The 15,176-nt window shown below is 51.7% G+C and overlaps 1 protein-coding gene across 3 annotated transcripts; it reads right to left on the reverse strand.

Moving 5' to 3' along the window:
- Positions 1–1,998: 1,998 nt before the first annotated feature.
- CDK5RAP3 (CDK5 regulatory subunit associated protein 3) lies at positions 1,999–13,182 on the reverse strand. Of its 3 annotated transcripts, XM_031657586.1 has the most exons (15): positions 12,657–12,848; positions 12,401–12,446; positions 10,168–10,299; positions 9,787–9,887; positions 9,379–9,427; positions 8,473–8,651; positions 8,131–8,270; positions 7,769–7,913; positions 6,961–7,071; positions 5,869–5,947; positions 4,857–4,945; positions 2,986–3,191; positions 2,447–2,618; positions 2,322–2,344; positions 1,999–2,194 (listed from the first exon to the last, which is right to left on the reverse strand). In XM_031657586.1, exons 1-15 carry the CDS (start codon positions 12,660–12,662, stop codon positions 2,047–2,049), a joined length of 1,626 nt encoding a protein of 541 aa, XP_031513446.1. In that variant the 5' UTR covers positions 12,663–12,848; the 3' UTR covers positions 1,999–2,046. The 3 variants fall into 3 exon arrangements, with proteins under 3 accessions (XP_031513446.1, XP_021784641.1, XP_021784640.1); XM_021928949.2 differs by lacking the exon at positions 12,657–12,848 and adding an exon at positions 13,087–13,182 and having other exon boundaries at positions 1,999–2,344; XM_021928948.2 differs by having other exon boundaries at positions 1,999–2,344.
- Positions 13,183–15,176: the final 1,994 nt, after the last annotated feature.

The raw sequence follows: 15,176 nt of genomic DNA on the forward strand, positions 1-15,176 counted from the left end.
CGCTGGAAACCTGACTGCTTGAAACTTGGTCTTAAGCTCCCCTAAAGCCCCTCACCTCTAGGATGGAGAGTCCTCATCATGGTTTCCCAAACCAAAAATAAGAGCTCACACGTGTCCAGCAAGAGCCTCCTCCGCACCAGGCAGCATTCTAAGAGCTCTGCATATCTTAACTCATTCTGTCCCTACAACGACTTCTGAGGGCGTTCTGAGATTCACAAGCAGGAACCCAAATACAACCAGTGAAGCTCAGGGAAGTCGGAGGCAGACCTGAAAGACACAGAGCTGCTCTTGCCCAGGGAGAACCAGCCAGGTGGGCCCCTTCGGTGTCTTCAGCATGGCCAGGAGGGCTGGGCCCAGGAAGCAGGCGGGGGCAAAGGAAAGGGAGGCTGAAGGTTCTGGAGAACAAACACAATGTTATCGGGTTAAAGGCTTTTATGAAACCACTTGCCTCAGCCTAAGGATCAGGGTGGGCCTTGATGTCACCTTTTAAGCAGTCACCTAGTATCTCTGATCCAGAACAGTCGTCTAACCACACTACTTACCAAGGGGGCCAAAATCGGCTGAGAAAACTCTAAACCCACTTCCCTTCCTGGGAAAATAGCCAAACCTCGGTGAGTACTACTTCCCCTCGCCAACCTTAGGCGGGGCTGGGAAAGCAGGTCAGGTGCTCATCTGCAAGGGCAGGGGCAGAAGCTTTGGAGGCCTGAACCCGGTCTGCCACGGTCACCTGCTCCACAGGGCTTCTCCCTAAAGCTCCACTACTGTAAGCAAGGGAGTCTGCGTAACAGCTGGTGACCGGGCAAGGGACATTAGAGTGGGCAAGGGTAGCATGCCTCAGTGAACTGACTGCTACTGCAAGAGGCCGGCCAGACGGCCAACAGAGCCAGCAGTGGAACAGGTGGGGCAGGAGCTAGCAGGCATTCTCCCGGAGGGAGAGGGACCAAGAGCAGCAGGCAGTTCCCTAGGCCAAGAGCCTCCCTCCTGAGCTCTGAGGCCAGAGTGTAGTCCACTCACCTCTTCTAGACCCTGCTAGTCTGCGGAGTCTTACCTCCACGTTCAACACCAGTATTTTTCCTTTTTCAATTCCTGGACTTCTCATTTCAGCCCCGATCCCCCAAAAGGAGGTGACCAGGCAAAGATTGGGGGGAAGTGGTGGGTTGACATTAATTGATAGGAACGGCTTCGAGCAGTTCATGCTGCCTTATCTCTCTCTCCTTTGGATAGCGTGTGTCCGCCGGAGTCCGCGGGGTCGGTGATTAATAGGGGCCATCACTCACTGTCCAGGGCGGCTGAAAGGCAGCAGGGAGGGGGCGGCCCTCCCCAGAACTGAGATAACAAGCAGCAGGAATAATGAGTGGTGTCACTCCACTTTTCATTTTGATGGAAAGTCATTACGGGAGTCAACGCCAGCGACAAAGAGCCATGAATCAACTGCTCTGCTATGAAATTAAAATCGAATTGCCGGCCACCCCCAACCCCTACCCTTCCTGGGAAATGGGGATGGGTAGGTGGCTTGGGAGACGGCTGCTACTCTGGGGTGGGCTCTATCCGATCACAGAGCGGGCAGTTATGGGCAGGAAGTGGACAGGCAGCCAGGGAAGGTGACAGCTCCTGTCTCCACCTTGTTTGTCGGACCCTTCCTCCCCAAACCGCATTTTCCCTCTGCCTGGAAGTAAGCTGGGATTAAAAGGAAAATACAGCTTTGCCGGCTCCAACAAGGCCTCTGCTTGACTGCTCCCCCTGGGCTTCTGGCCTGAGTCGGGGAGCCTGGGCCTGGTCATGGAAAGGGGCCCACACACAGCCATCCCAGAGCCCCCTGCTGAACCATTTGTAGTTCTGGGGTCCTCCTTATCACCAGAAGCAAAGAGGAAAAGTCCTCAACTTGGGGATCCACAGTGACAGCTGATGGCCCGGGGAGCCCACAGGATCAAGAACCCCACAAAAACGGGTGTGGAGCCTCAACTGCAGGCTCAGAGAAGCAGCATAAGGAACTGTCAGTACTGAAGCAAGAGTTTTTTTCCTCTTTTATTAAGTCTGCTATACTAACTAGAAGGAGCAGCTGTGGTTTTTGCCTGACAGGCCACAGGGCCAATCACCACAGCTTCTTGTAGAGAACATGAAGAATGCCAAGATCACCATCAGGTACCGCTTCCTTCCTGTGGCTTTCCATCTTCCAGTCGGCCTGATCTTTTGCCTTGAAGGGCCTCAAAACATCAGCCCTGGCTATCATCTTCAGCCCAAAGGCTGAGAAGATGGGCAGGCAAGAACACGGAGGGTGTCACAGAGAGGTTCCCATCAGGTTCACAGGGCGCCCGCTGTACCTCTTGGAGATGTCAGCTTCAATCTGAAATAGTGATACCAAGTGGGCGGAAGCAGGGGTGTTCAGGGCCTCGCTCTGCACAGATTGGGAGTCCTCCCACCGGCAGGCCTCCCTTTCCCATCTCACCAGCTTCTGCAGCTCCTTGCTCTTCTCCAGCAGCAGGTCCAGCTTGGGCTCCAGAGCCGCCTGCTCCCCAAGTGCCTCCTGCTGCTTCTGCACCATCAGCTCTTTCTTCAAAGCCAGCAGCTGGGACTGCTTCAGCTTTTGCTGGAGGAATTCAGTCACTCGGTCCACATACCTGTGCGGGGCACTCAGGTGAGTGCTGGGGTAGCTGTGAACCCTGAGCATTCCCATTCAGCTGCTGGGGAGGTGAAAGGCTCGGAAACCAAACCCCCAATTGGCCACTTACCCTCATATCCTTAAACCCTTTCCTTCCTTTTAAGGAAAACCCACTCCCAGTTCCCCTGTCCTACTCAGGAAGCAAGCAGATTCTTCCTGTATATATCAAACCACCCCCTCTTGCCCCAAAGAGAACCCCTATCCCCAGTGGATGGCAACGGCCAGGAGGCAGGGACGGGGTCTAAGGGGTCGTGGAACAAGAGGAGGAATACAAGGAGGCAGAGTTGCTCAAGATGGCAGAGCCTTGCATCAAGGGGAAGCCAGACCTTGGTGAGGCCAGGATCATAAACAGGTGTTGCAGCTGAAGATTGGTGAGCTTGCCTATCAGATTATCCAGCACTGACACCATGGTAACCATCTTCTCTTTGGTCTGGCCCTGCAGGATGGCCGGAGCCAGCTGGAACTGGCTCACAGACAGGACGTCTGCCTCCTCACTCAACTCCACTGCTCTCTGGGCTAAGAAGATCTCAAGCTGAGGACAGAAGAAAAATTGGTTCAGGCTGTACATGATGGCTCACACTTGCAATTCCAGCACTGTGGAAGGCCGAGGCGGGAGGATCACGTGAGGCCAGGATTTCAAGACCAGCCTGGGAAATAGTGAGACCCTGTCTCTACAAAAATTTTAAAAATTAGCCAAACATGGTAGTGCATGCCTGTAATCCCAGCTACTCAGGAGGCTGAGGCAGGAGGATCACTTGAGCCCAGGAGTTCGAGGTTATAGTGAGCTATGATTGCTCTACTGCACTCAACTGGGTGACAGAGAAACTCTTTTTTAAAAAAAAGGAAGAAAGAAAAAAGATAAATTGGTTCAAACTGAGAAAAGAACTCAGAATCTAAGCCCTTAGACTACTTGAAATGCAAAAATGAGACATGAGGGCTAGACTCTGGGTAAGGTGGGGTTATTTCCTCTGAACACTGTAAGCGCTCGGAGAGACTACTGTCACCCTTCAGTCCCCCACTCCTTTCTCAGCCTAACCCCGGACCTCGGTCCTTTCTCCCAGCCTGGGATCAGATAACTGAGAATACAGAGACTCAAAGGGTTCTCTCTGCCCAGGGAAGATATTTATTTTGTCTCCATGGGAGGAATGAGATTCAGGGAACAGAAATACATGTTTGAGAAGCACTGGATTAAGGCAAGGCTGAAAAGAATACAAGAGCCAGTCACATTATCTTATCAATCCTATTCTGCCATTAAAACTTGACAGATATCTTTTGTCCTCTCCCCTCGAAGCCGGGAGGAGCCTCTGGGCAGAAAGAGGAGGGAACTGGGTGAGGATAGAACTTTCAGGAGGCTCTCTGAACCAGCAGGCTACTGGGAAGGGAGCAGATACAGAGATTAACAAAGACAGGACCCCATCCTCCCAGCCCTAACAACAAAGGTCCAAGAACGCTGGCTCCTTACGCTGGGCTGCTCAACACCTCAGCCACAGGGATCGTGCTTAAATGCAAATGAGATCACGTTCCTAACCTGCCCGAAACCTCCAACAGCTTCCCAGTTCACTAAGAGGCAAACCAATGTTCAGATGCTGTTTTTCTGAGCTCTTCTACTACCCACCAGCTCTCCCTCCTCAGCCACACCAGCCTCCATGTTGCTGCTCAACTGTGCAAGGCCTGCTCCCACCTCGAGACCTCTGCAGTTGCTCTCTCTGCCTGGGAAGCCCTTCTGCCAGACATCTGCATGGTTCTCTCTGCACCGCCTGCAGTCTCGATTACAGGTCACCTTCTCTGAGGCCTTCCCTGACCACCAGATACAAAACTATAGCCCTTCCCAACATCTCGTCATCCTTCCCTGCTTTCTTTTTCTCTGTGGCACTCAGTACCATCTAGCATCCTGCAAATTTTATTTATCTTCTTCCAGTCTGCATTCCCCATTAGAATATAAGCTCCATGAGGTCAAGGACTTTAACTGTCTTATTCACCACCTAAGTTCTGGTGCCTAAGACAGTGCCAGGTGCCTAGGAGGTACCTGATAAGTAACTTGATGAACGGGAGGCATCTAATATGTGAGGTTCCTGCTGCAGGACACAGAAAGCACTCACACCCTTCACACAAACAGGAGGGTCAGGTCAGGCGTCCGGAGTGAGGCCACCTGTGCTGGTGCCACGCCTCCCCCTGCAGCTCCCAGAGATGACAGTACCTCCATGAGCTCATCAAGGAACTGATTCCGGGTCTCAGTGTACTCAAGAAGTGTCAGAGCATCTGGGCCCCTGGCAACACCTTCTGGAGCTGCCAGGAAGAGAGACAGAGAAGTGATAAAGGATCAGAGGACTGGAGAAGGAAAAGACCCTCAAGTTTGAGAAGCCCTGGAGGATCAATACGGACAGACTCACTGCACTAAAGCCACTTCCTGTTCCAATCCAAGGGAGAAGGGTACCTTGTCCCAGGTGTCTCAGCTCTAATCAGGTACCACTTTTCAACTCCCAGCCTGAGAGAAGGACTAGAGCTGGGTTCAGAGGGGTAGAAAGGCCGGCTCTCTGTTCTGGTGGACGGTAGGAAGTAAAGTTTCATCCTGCACCGCCCTCTAGTGGCTCAGACACCACTACATTTTCTCGGCTGCTGGGGCGGGGGTCACGTCACACTCCAGTGCCCCCTGACCCCCCTAGCACCCTCCTACCATAACAGCTGGCCCACATTTGGTCTCTAAAAAGTTGAGAGTTTCTAAGCTCTCAACTTTTAAGAACCTCTCTTGGGCCAGGCACAGTGGCTCACACCTGTAATCCCAGCATTTGGGAGGCCAAGGCAGGCGGATCACCTGAGGTCAGGAGTTTGAGACCAGCCTGACCAACATGGAGAAACCCTGTCTCTACTAAAAAAATATAAAATTAGTTGGGTATGGTGGTGTATGCCTGTAATCCCAGCTACTTGGGAGGCTGAGGCAGGAGAATCACTTGAACCCAGGAGGTGGAGGTTGCAGTGAGCTGATACGCCATTGCACTCCAGCCTGGGCAACAAGAGTGAAACTCTGTCTCAAAAAAAAAAGAAAGAACCTCTCTTGGTCCCCCTCAACTCACATCCTCATCAAGGTTTTCAGAAACAGTTAAACGTGCGAGAAGCCTCATCTTAGTGCTGCATTTTTTTTCTGTTTCTAGACACCTGGGGGCCCTTGAGCACCCCACTTTTGCCAGGGCTGCAGGGGATAGTGCACTTACCCTGGGTTCCTGCTTCCAGCACTGTGATCTGCAAAGCAACAGCATCGTCACCCCAGTCTATCCCATCACCTCCAGGGTCCTGGAAGGAGAGCAAAGAACCACAGCAATGGTGGGAGAATTTTCTTGAGCCAAGGAGCCAGAATAAACCAAAGCCCTTGATGAGGTCAATGGCTGCACGTTCCAACTCTATTAAGGACTTGCAGCCCTGAGTTAGGTGGCAAAGATGGCAGTAGGGCCCATCATCCCTGCTCTGTAGTGTTCCCACCTGCCTATGCCCCTACATCCTGCACCAGACACCAGGCAGGAAAAAGGACACCAAAATTTAACTCTGACATGGGCTGGGTGCGGTGGCTCACGCCTGTAATCCCAGCACCTCGGGAGGCCAAGGCAGGTGGATCACCTGAGGTCAGGAGTTACCAGCATGGCCAACATGGCAAAACCCCGACTCTATCAAAAATACAAAAATTAGCCGGGCGCAGTGGCTCACACCTATAATCCCAGCACTTTGGGAGGCTGAGGCGGGTGGATCACGAGGTCAGGAGATTGAGACCATCGTGGCCAACATGGTGAAACCCCGTCACTACTAAAAATACAAAAAAATTAGCAGGGTATGGTAGCGGCCGCCTGTAGTCCCAGCTACTCAGGAGGCTGAGGCAGGAGAATGGCGTGAACCTGGGAGGCAGAGCTTATAGTGAGCCGAGATCGCACCACTGCACTCCAGCCTAGGTGACAGAGTGAGACACTGTCTCAAAAAACAAACTAACAAAATACAAAAATTAGCAGGGTGTGATGGTGGGCGCCTAGAATCCCAGCTACTTGGGAGGCTAAGGCAGGAGAATCACTTGAACTTGGGAGGCGGAAGTTGCAGTGAGCCGAGATTGCGCCACTGCACTCCAGCCTGAGGGGCAGAATGAGACTGCCTCAAAAAACAAAACAAAACCCTGACATGTAAGGTGTGAAACTCTGCCTCCCTTGGACTATACCTGGTCTTAGAGCTATGAACTTCAAGTGATGCCTTTACAGACACAAATGACACTTTTCTGATGGTTAGAGTAGCGATCAGAGAGAGACAGACTGAGAAGGCCTCCTCACCTTTGAATCTGATTCCAGGAAGACGCCCCAGTCGATTCCAGCAGCCTCGGCAGAGATGCCAGAGTCAGTCCCCTCAGACACTGCCTCTACCCCAAAGTCGCCCCAGTCAATCTGGAAACGGAAAGAGAGTGTTAGCTCATGGAAGATGGATTTAAAAAGGGCCAGGCGTGGTGGCTCATGTCTGTAACCCCAGCACTTTGGCAGGCCGAGGAGAGGGGATCGTTTGAGCCCAGGAGTTTCAGACCAGCCTGGGCAATATGGCAAAACCCTATCCCTACAAAGATGTTAATAAAAAATTAGCTAGGAGTGGTGGCGCATGACTGTAATCCCAGCTTCTTGGGAGGCTGACTTGGGAGGATCGCTTGAGGCTGAGACGCAGAGGTTGCAGTCAGCTGAGATCATGCCACCGCACTCCAGCCTGGGCAACAGAGCAAGGCCCAGTCTCCAAAATAAACTAATTAAAAAAGGAGGGTGGGGCTGCCTTCCCAAAGGCCTCAGCTGCTTCTGTAGAGAGCACACTGTTCAAATGCAGTGGCCACTAAGCTCCCCCAAAGAAAGCCCATCTTCAGAGAGCTCACATGATGGAGGCTGCCGGTTCAAAGTGAATCACCTTGCAAAACCTCTGTGGCATTCACTCACCTATACTCAGAAAAATAAAGGAGTAGGGCCTCCTGGGCCCTTCTACCTACAGTCATTCTCACACAAATCCCCTTTCTTCCCTCTGGGTCTTGGGTTAGGCTGTTGGGGGTGGGGAGGGGACAAGCAGCTCCCACTACACTCCCACAGCTCATCACAAGGCCCATCTTACCGCGTCCTCTGCTATCTGCTCAGGAAGTTCCTCGAGGTGGGGTCGCTCCACCACAGAGGGCTCTGTCCCCGTCCTCCACTCATACACCGTTGAGTTTCCCCGCTTATGCACGAACCGCAGCATTGGCAACACCTCCTCTGTGGGGCTTCAACAGAGCACACAACTGACTCTCCTGCAGACCATGCATGAGGCCAACACTGGCCTTTGGCCTGAGCCACATGGTCAAATGGGCAAGGCCCCCACAGGTTCAGGTGTGTAAAAAGAGTTCAAATGTTATATGAGAAAAAGACAATTGGAGAAGGGACATGAGCTGGGGAACACAGGCAAAGCACGCCCACCAGGAGAGGCTGAGGCCTCTTTACCTGTCACACACAAACCCCACAGAGGCCTGGTACACGTCGATGGCTTCCCCCAGGGACTGCTGAGCCGCTGCCCCAATCTCAGCCAGCTGACTCGGCAGGTCCTTCACCAGGGCCAGCAGTTCTCCTCGGACATTTTCGCCCTACAGAGGGGAGAAGATGGGGAGTGAGACAGAAGTGGTGAGAGGTGGAGTCCAACAGATTGAAGAAAACATCCAAAGACTGAAGAAAAGTAAGACACTGGCCCAAAGGGGACACAACCGGGCTGAGGAGTCAGAAGGGGTCAGAGGAAGACAAGCAGGGGACCAGGTGTCCTCTGGCTGCGAAGAGGCTGCCGCTGCTCACCGTGATGCCATACTGCTTGCAGGAGTGGTAGAACTGCTCCCGCATCTCAGCAGCCCCTGCCTGGCACTCCTCCTCCTTGCGGCTGTATTCTTGCTGCAGCTGCTGGCACTTGGCAATCTGCTTCTTCAGTGAGGGGATCTCATAGTTGACATTCCGAACCAGGAGGCTAGAGAGTTCCACTGAGAAGGGCCCAAGAAATTCAGCCCAGGACACCCCCCTATGAGGCAGGCAGGCCCCAGCATGCACACACCCCCTTTGTGGTAGTGAAGAGCATGAGGTCAGCTTCCCAGCCCCACCTGTTCCCAGCTGTGGAGCCTAAGACAAGTTATTTAACCCCTCTAATCCAACGCTCATCTGTAAAACAGCGACAATAACATTTATCACGAAGATGCAAGAGAGAATCCAGACGACACACCAAGCACAATTCCTTGCATTTAGTAGATGCTCAGTAAATATTAGCCATCATTACTATTTATACTAAACCCAACCCAAACACAGTCCTTTAGTTGCTCTCTCTCAGGCACTTGATATTGCTCCCAGGAAAACCTGTGCCTCTTCTGTCTTGTGTAGAATGGGGGTGCGGGGGTGGGGGTGGGGCAGCACACTCCCACTTACCAAGAGGTGAGTGGTGGAGGACCCACACATGCCTGCTCGCTGAGGCACGGCGAATGCCCACTACCAGCCTGAACCTCTTCCTTCCCCCAGCACTCCACCCAGTGGAAAATCAATTTGTAGGTGGGAAAATCAATTCCATCAAAAACAATTGATTTTACCACCTACAAATAGGCAACATCTACACTCCAGTCTCTTCCCACTCACAGACTGTGCCTCCTATAAGCCTGGTATCTCAGAACTCTGAGTGGGCTTCCCCATGCATACCGGGGCTCCAAGGCTAGGCCACTTTACCTAAGTAGGTGTTGTCCTTCTCATACAGAGCTATAATCTCCTGCCAATCCTGAGTAAGAACAGAAAGACGATGTTAAGCCAGAAAAGCACTCAACAGCCACATCCCAGCTCAATCCCTAAACAGGGGAAGTTTTCCCAGCCTTCATGTTACATCAAACACAAACTCCTTGTCCTTTCAACTCTGCTGGCTGGACCACCCACTTTAACAGTGCAGGCGATCCCGAAAGCAGTGGGTTTGAAAATTAAACTCAGGGATAGGATCCACTTTGGAATATAGAGACAGAGCAAAAGTTCAGGAAATATTCTATGTAGGCATCTCCACTGGAGCCTCAGAGAGACAACACAGGCTATGACTCCTTGGACTGAATGTCCCCAGGCACATACTACCAGCCCTTGGCCCACACTTGCCTTCATCCGCTGTGAAGAGTATCGGCCAAAAATATTTTTCGTGGAGGCCTCTGTGCCTTTGAGAAGGTCCACGATTCTTAGGCAGTGAAAGTAGTGAATGTCTAGAGAGCAAGAGACAGGATTTTGAGAACTAAAATATCTTCCTCACCTACTCTGGGCACTGCAGGTGGCTGATTCATGTATAATATACTGCCAGTAACTTTAGTGTGTAGCTTTTCCTTTCATCATATCATAGTGGAAGAAGCCAGCATCTATACCTCAAATAAAAATCGCTCCCTCTCTAAAGGCTAGCCCTGGTGTCTACATAACAAGGGAGTAGCTCAGCTGATACATACTACCTCAGCAAAGAAGGGACTCCAGTGACAGCCCCTAAGCACTCACAGGACCCAGACAGCAGCTGGGCGATCTCTTCGCTCTCTGGCATGTCCTGGATGGCAGCATTGATCTTCTCTCGGATCGTCAGCACCAGACTCTGCCATTTCAGGCTGCAGTGCCTTCTGTCCACCAGCCAATCTACGTGAGAAGCACCCAAACTGGAGTATTCCCATTCACATCACCAAAATTCCTTCACTAATGGGAGTGAAATACACTGAAAATAGTCTAAAAGTTGTCTTTACATTGATTAATAAAGTATGGGGTTCTGGAAAGATGGGAATAAAGACAAGCCCAAAGAGATGCCTGGGGCTATACAGGCTCTGACAATCTGACTTCATTAGCAGTGTGATTTTTATAGAGCAATTGCCTCAACACAGGGATAACACAAAGTTTCAATTGGTCCTGACATGAAAGTGCCACTTTTGACCATTCTCAATTCCCCATAATATTTTTGCTTCTATGGGTAATTATATCTTTCTTCCTGACAGAGGATGCTGCTCAACTTCCATGTCCTCAGGGCCGGGATTAACCATGACAATGGAAAATGCAAGATGGTTATGCCAAGTACCGGATGAATGAACAGCTGCAAAGCCTCTAATACCTACAGCGCCCTAAGGACTAGATAACATGACTCTATTGTGAACAGTGAAGTACCACCCTGTACATGTGAATACCAATGGGACTGACCTCTCAAAGTCTGGGCCCAGATTTGTGGCTTCAGAGCCATGCATATTTCCTCAGTGAGAGCTAAGAGCTGAGCTTTGTGGTCACATGGTCCTGGGTTCTAGTTATTGTTATCAAGTTTCTTGAGCAAGTCTACTATTCTGTGCCTCAGTTTTCCCACATGTAAAATGGGGAATAATAAGACACTGACTAGAAAGGGGAATGCAGGTAAAACACTGAACAGTGTGCCTAAGACATGGCAAGGACTCAAAAAATCATAGTGATCATTTTTATCATGTTAAGTGCCTAAAACGGCACCTGGTACAAAACAAACCCTCAATGAATGGTAGTCATTTTATTGGTCCTTTTCATGACCAAGAACAAGCTCACACAGCAAGACTGCACATGGGCTGAAGGGCCAGTACAAATCTGAAGGGAGGCTAAAGATGCCCCTCATGGCCACCAAGCAGGACAGACTAAATGGCCCCACAGAGTGGTGAATTCAGAACCTGTACTCTGCCAACCAGTCAAACACTGGGGTCCCACACTAGTATCAGTTATACTCCCTCTGCTATATTCCTGTAAAGTTTTCAGAAAGAAAAATTATGTTGATGTCACAGAACTAGAAGCAATGGACTGGGGTAGTCAGACACCATCTTAAGGACAAGACTGGCATCAAATCCATGAGTCCAATAAGCATTTTAAAATGCCAGGAGCTGTGTGATCAGACGAAGAGGCCTTCCCTGATTATGAACTGGGGAGGAAGCATGCAGGCCCCATACAGACAACCTGGAGATGGCCTGGACACTAAAAGGTCTTCATTTCCAACTGGGTCTTAATCTCTCTTCCTCCTAAAATCAAGTGGGAGGTGAAGATTTTTAAATGAGCGGTTTTTTTTTTTTTTTTTTCTGGCCTAATGCAAAGGGCATGGACAGTGGGTCAGACAGACTTAAGTTCCAAATGTGCCACTTAGTGGTTGACTGTTTTTTCGTTTTTTGTTTTTTGTTTTTTGAGACGGAGTCTCGCTGTGTCGCTCGGACTGGAGTGCAGTGGCCGGATCTCAGCTCACTGCAAGCTCCATCCACCTCCCAGGTTTACGCCATTGTCCTGCCTCAGCCTCCCGAGTAGCTGGGACTACAGGCGCCCGCCACCTCGCCCGGCTAGTTTTTTGTATTTTTTAGTAGAGACGGGGTTTCACCGTGTTAGCCAGGATGGTCTCGATCTCCTGACCTCGTGATCCGCCCGTCTCGGCCTCCCAAAGTGCTGGGATTACAGGCTTGAGCCACCGCGCCCGGCCGTGGTTGACTGTTTTTAAAGCGAGTCATTTATCCTATCCCTGAATGATAGATAACATATGTTATTAAAGGAGAAAACACAGGTCAAACAGACTCTACATATGGTTCCTTCCGGCTGCTCTCAGGGAAGCAGGTCTGGCCACACGTGGGGCGTAGAACGAAGCCAGTGGTCAGCACCTAGACCCCAGCTTTCAGGCGTCAGAGCTCCCAGCTGTTGGACACAGGGGGCAACGAACAGGCCTCCCCCCGACAGCCAGCTAAGCGGTGGCGCCCCCTCCTACCGAGCAGCTTGCTGGTCTGGATGTCGATGGGCACGTGCTGATGGTCCTGGAGGGAAACACGGTGGGGAGGGGGGCGTGAGCGCGGCTGGGAGGACGAGCCACTCGCGCGCTCATTTCACGGTCCCAACCACCACCCTGCAGGGCCAGAACAAGGCCAGAGCGATGGGCTGGGTTGAGCCGCGCCCGGAGGGAGACCGGGGACATAGGTTAGGGGTCCGCGGCCAGTCCCCAGCACACCCAGCTCCTGTCCCCACACCTCCATCTTTCCTCCACTTCCGCTCCAGGCCGGAGACTCTGGCCCGCCCCCCTCTACCACCAATCCAGTGGCGTTATGGCCGAGCTTCAGTTTAGACACAAACGGGCTTCCTTCGGCCACGTCGCCGCCTTCCGTACAGCCAATCAGGGTATACGCTCCACTCAGGCCTCCAGCCCCGCCCACCACGAGGCTCCAAAAGGCTGAGCTCGGGAGGGGCGGGAGAATGGAGACAGCCAGTCGGAGACGCGAGGCGGGCTCACGGCCGGGGACTGGCGGGGGTGCGCTGCAGCGGCCGTGCGATTGAGGCAGGCGGCGCCCGAGAGCTCAGCTTGGCAGCAGCTTCCCCAGGCGGGCACTGGGTCCTCTTCGTGCGGATTGAGGTGTCTGCTGGCGGGGTCCTAGCGCCGATCTGGGAAGCCGTTGCAAATGCCTTCTTCCCTTCTTGCGTCACTTTACCATCCAGAGCAGTGTACAGGTCTCTTGTGGCACTTGTCATGCTTTGCCTTCTCATTAAGTTTCTCGAATAGACATGGTTGAGCACCTGCAACGTGTTGGGCGATTAGGGCAGGGAAGGGAAAGGAGGAGGATCAGTGAGACGTCCCAAAGAGAACACCTACATGGAGTCTAAACGAACAGCTGAAGATAGCTGGGTGATGTGGGAAGAGGAGTTTGCTGAAGATAGCTGGGTGATGTGGGAAGAGGAGTTTTAGATGGAGGAGACTACAGAGACACAGCTTAGGTGGCCACAAACTGCAAGAGGGGTGCAAGCAACAACAGGCAGGCTGGACGGGCAACGTAATTTGTGAGGTCCAGTGCAAAATGGAAATGCATGGCCCCTTGTTACAAAATGAAAAATTTCAAGATGAAGTCGACTCTGCGGGCAGGCCCGAGTGGCTAGAGGAGAGGCTGTAAAGGTGGAAAGGTCATATCAAAGGGAGCCTCATTAAGGAACTTGGACTTCATCTCTTCAGACAGAGGAATCACAGAAGGGGTTTGAGGCAGGGAGGAACCTGTACAGATAGGCTGCTGGGATGATGAATGCATGGGAGATAAGACTGGGGGCAGGGAGGCTGGAAGGAGGTTGTTATCGAGGGATTATAGCCTGAGCTGGGACACAAGGTATAGGGAGGAAGGGAAAGGGCTGGATCTGAGGAATATTTAGGAGGAAAATTGATAGGACTTGGCAATATGATTGGCTGTTTAGGTGGAGGAGAGAGACACCAAGGATGACACTTAGGTGATTAGGTGGAAGCCACCACCTGAGACAGGAATGCAGGATGCTGAGCAGGTGTTGGGAAGGAGGGGGTCTAGCTTTGAACCTGGTCTGGCAATGCTGAGATACCCCCAGATGGAAAGTGTGCAGAAGGCACTTGGGTCTATAATTTTGGAGTTCAAAGGAGTTGTCGGGGCTGGAGATACAGCTTGGAGAGTCACAAGCTGGCTAATCTGTGGTCCGAATGGTGGCTGAAGCTAAGGGAGAGTTTGAGATTGGCCAAGAAGTGGGTAGGGTAAGGAGGGAGGGTGGGCTGAGGCCAGATTCCCCAGGATCTCACAAAGCTGGGTATGCCATTTCTTTTTTTTTTTTGAGACGGAGTCTTGCTCTGTCGCAGGGGCTGGAGTGCAGTGACACTATCTCGGCTCACTGCAAGCTCTGCCTCCTGGGTTCACGCCATTCTCCTGCCTCAGCCTCCCGAGTAGCTGGGACTATAGGTGCCCACCACCACGCCCGGCTAATTTTGTTTTTGTATTTTTAGTAGAAACGGGGTTTCACCGTGTTAGCCAAGATGGTCTCGACCTCGTGATCCACCCACCTCGGCGTCCCAAAGTGCTGGGATTACGGGCATGAGCCACCGCGCCCGGCCCTGAGTGTGCCATTTCTAAATATTCCTTCCCCAGCTCCTGCTCACCACAGCACAACACTTGAGGCTTAGTAAATTTTTGATTGAAATGCATAGTGTGATACAGCAGCGGGAAGACCTAGATTCTGCTCAGTGAGGTCTTGGAGCATTTCTATACCCTATCTGATAGCCACAGTTTCCCCACATGGAGATAACAGCTATCCTATTTCAGGGTGTTTCTGTTTAGAGGCATAAATAAACACACTAGTAACTCATGACAGTTTACAACATACGGTAGATATATTTCTCATGCTTTGTAAACTCTCCCTATATGAAATACCATATATGGGCCAGGCGTGGAGGCTTACGCCTGTAATCCCAGCACTTTTGGGAGGCCAAGACAGGCAGATCACCCAAGGTCAGGAATTTGAGACCAGCTTGATCAACATGGTGAAATCCCATCTCTAAAACAAACAAACAAACAAAAACCACGCCAGGCACGGTAGCTCATGCCTGTAACCCAGCACTTTAGGAGGCTGAGGTGGGTGGATCACGAGGTCAGGGGTTCGAGACCAGCCTGATCAACATGGTGAAACCCCGTCTTTACTAAAAATACAAAAATTAGCTGGGTGTGGTGGCGTATGCCTGTAATCCCAACTACTCAGGAGGCTGAGGCAGGAGA

This window comes from Papio anubis, chromosome 17, assembly GCF_008728515.1.
Source record: "Papio anubis isolate 15944 chromosome 17, Panubis1.0, whole genome shotgun sequence".
Lineage (NCBI taxonomy): Eukaryota > Metazoa > Chordata > Mammalia > Primates > Cercopithecidae > Papio > Papio anubis.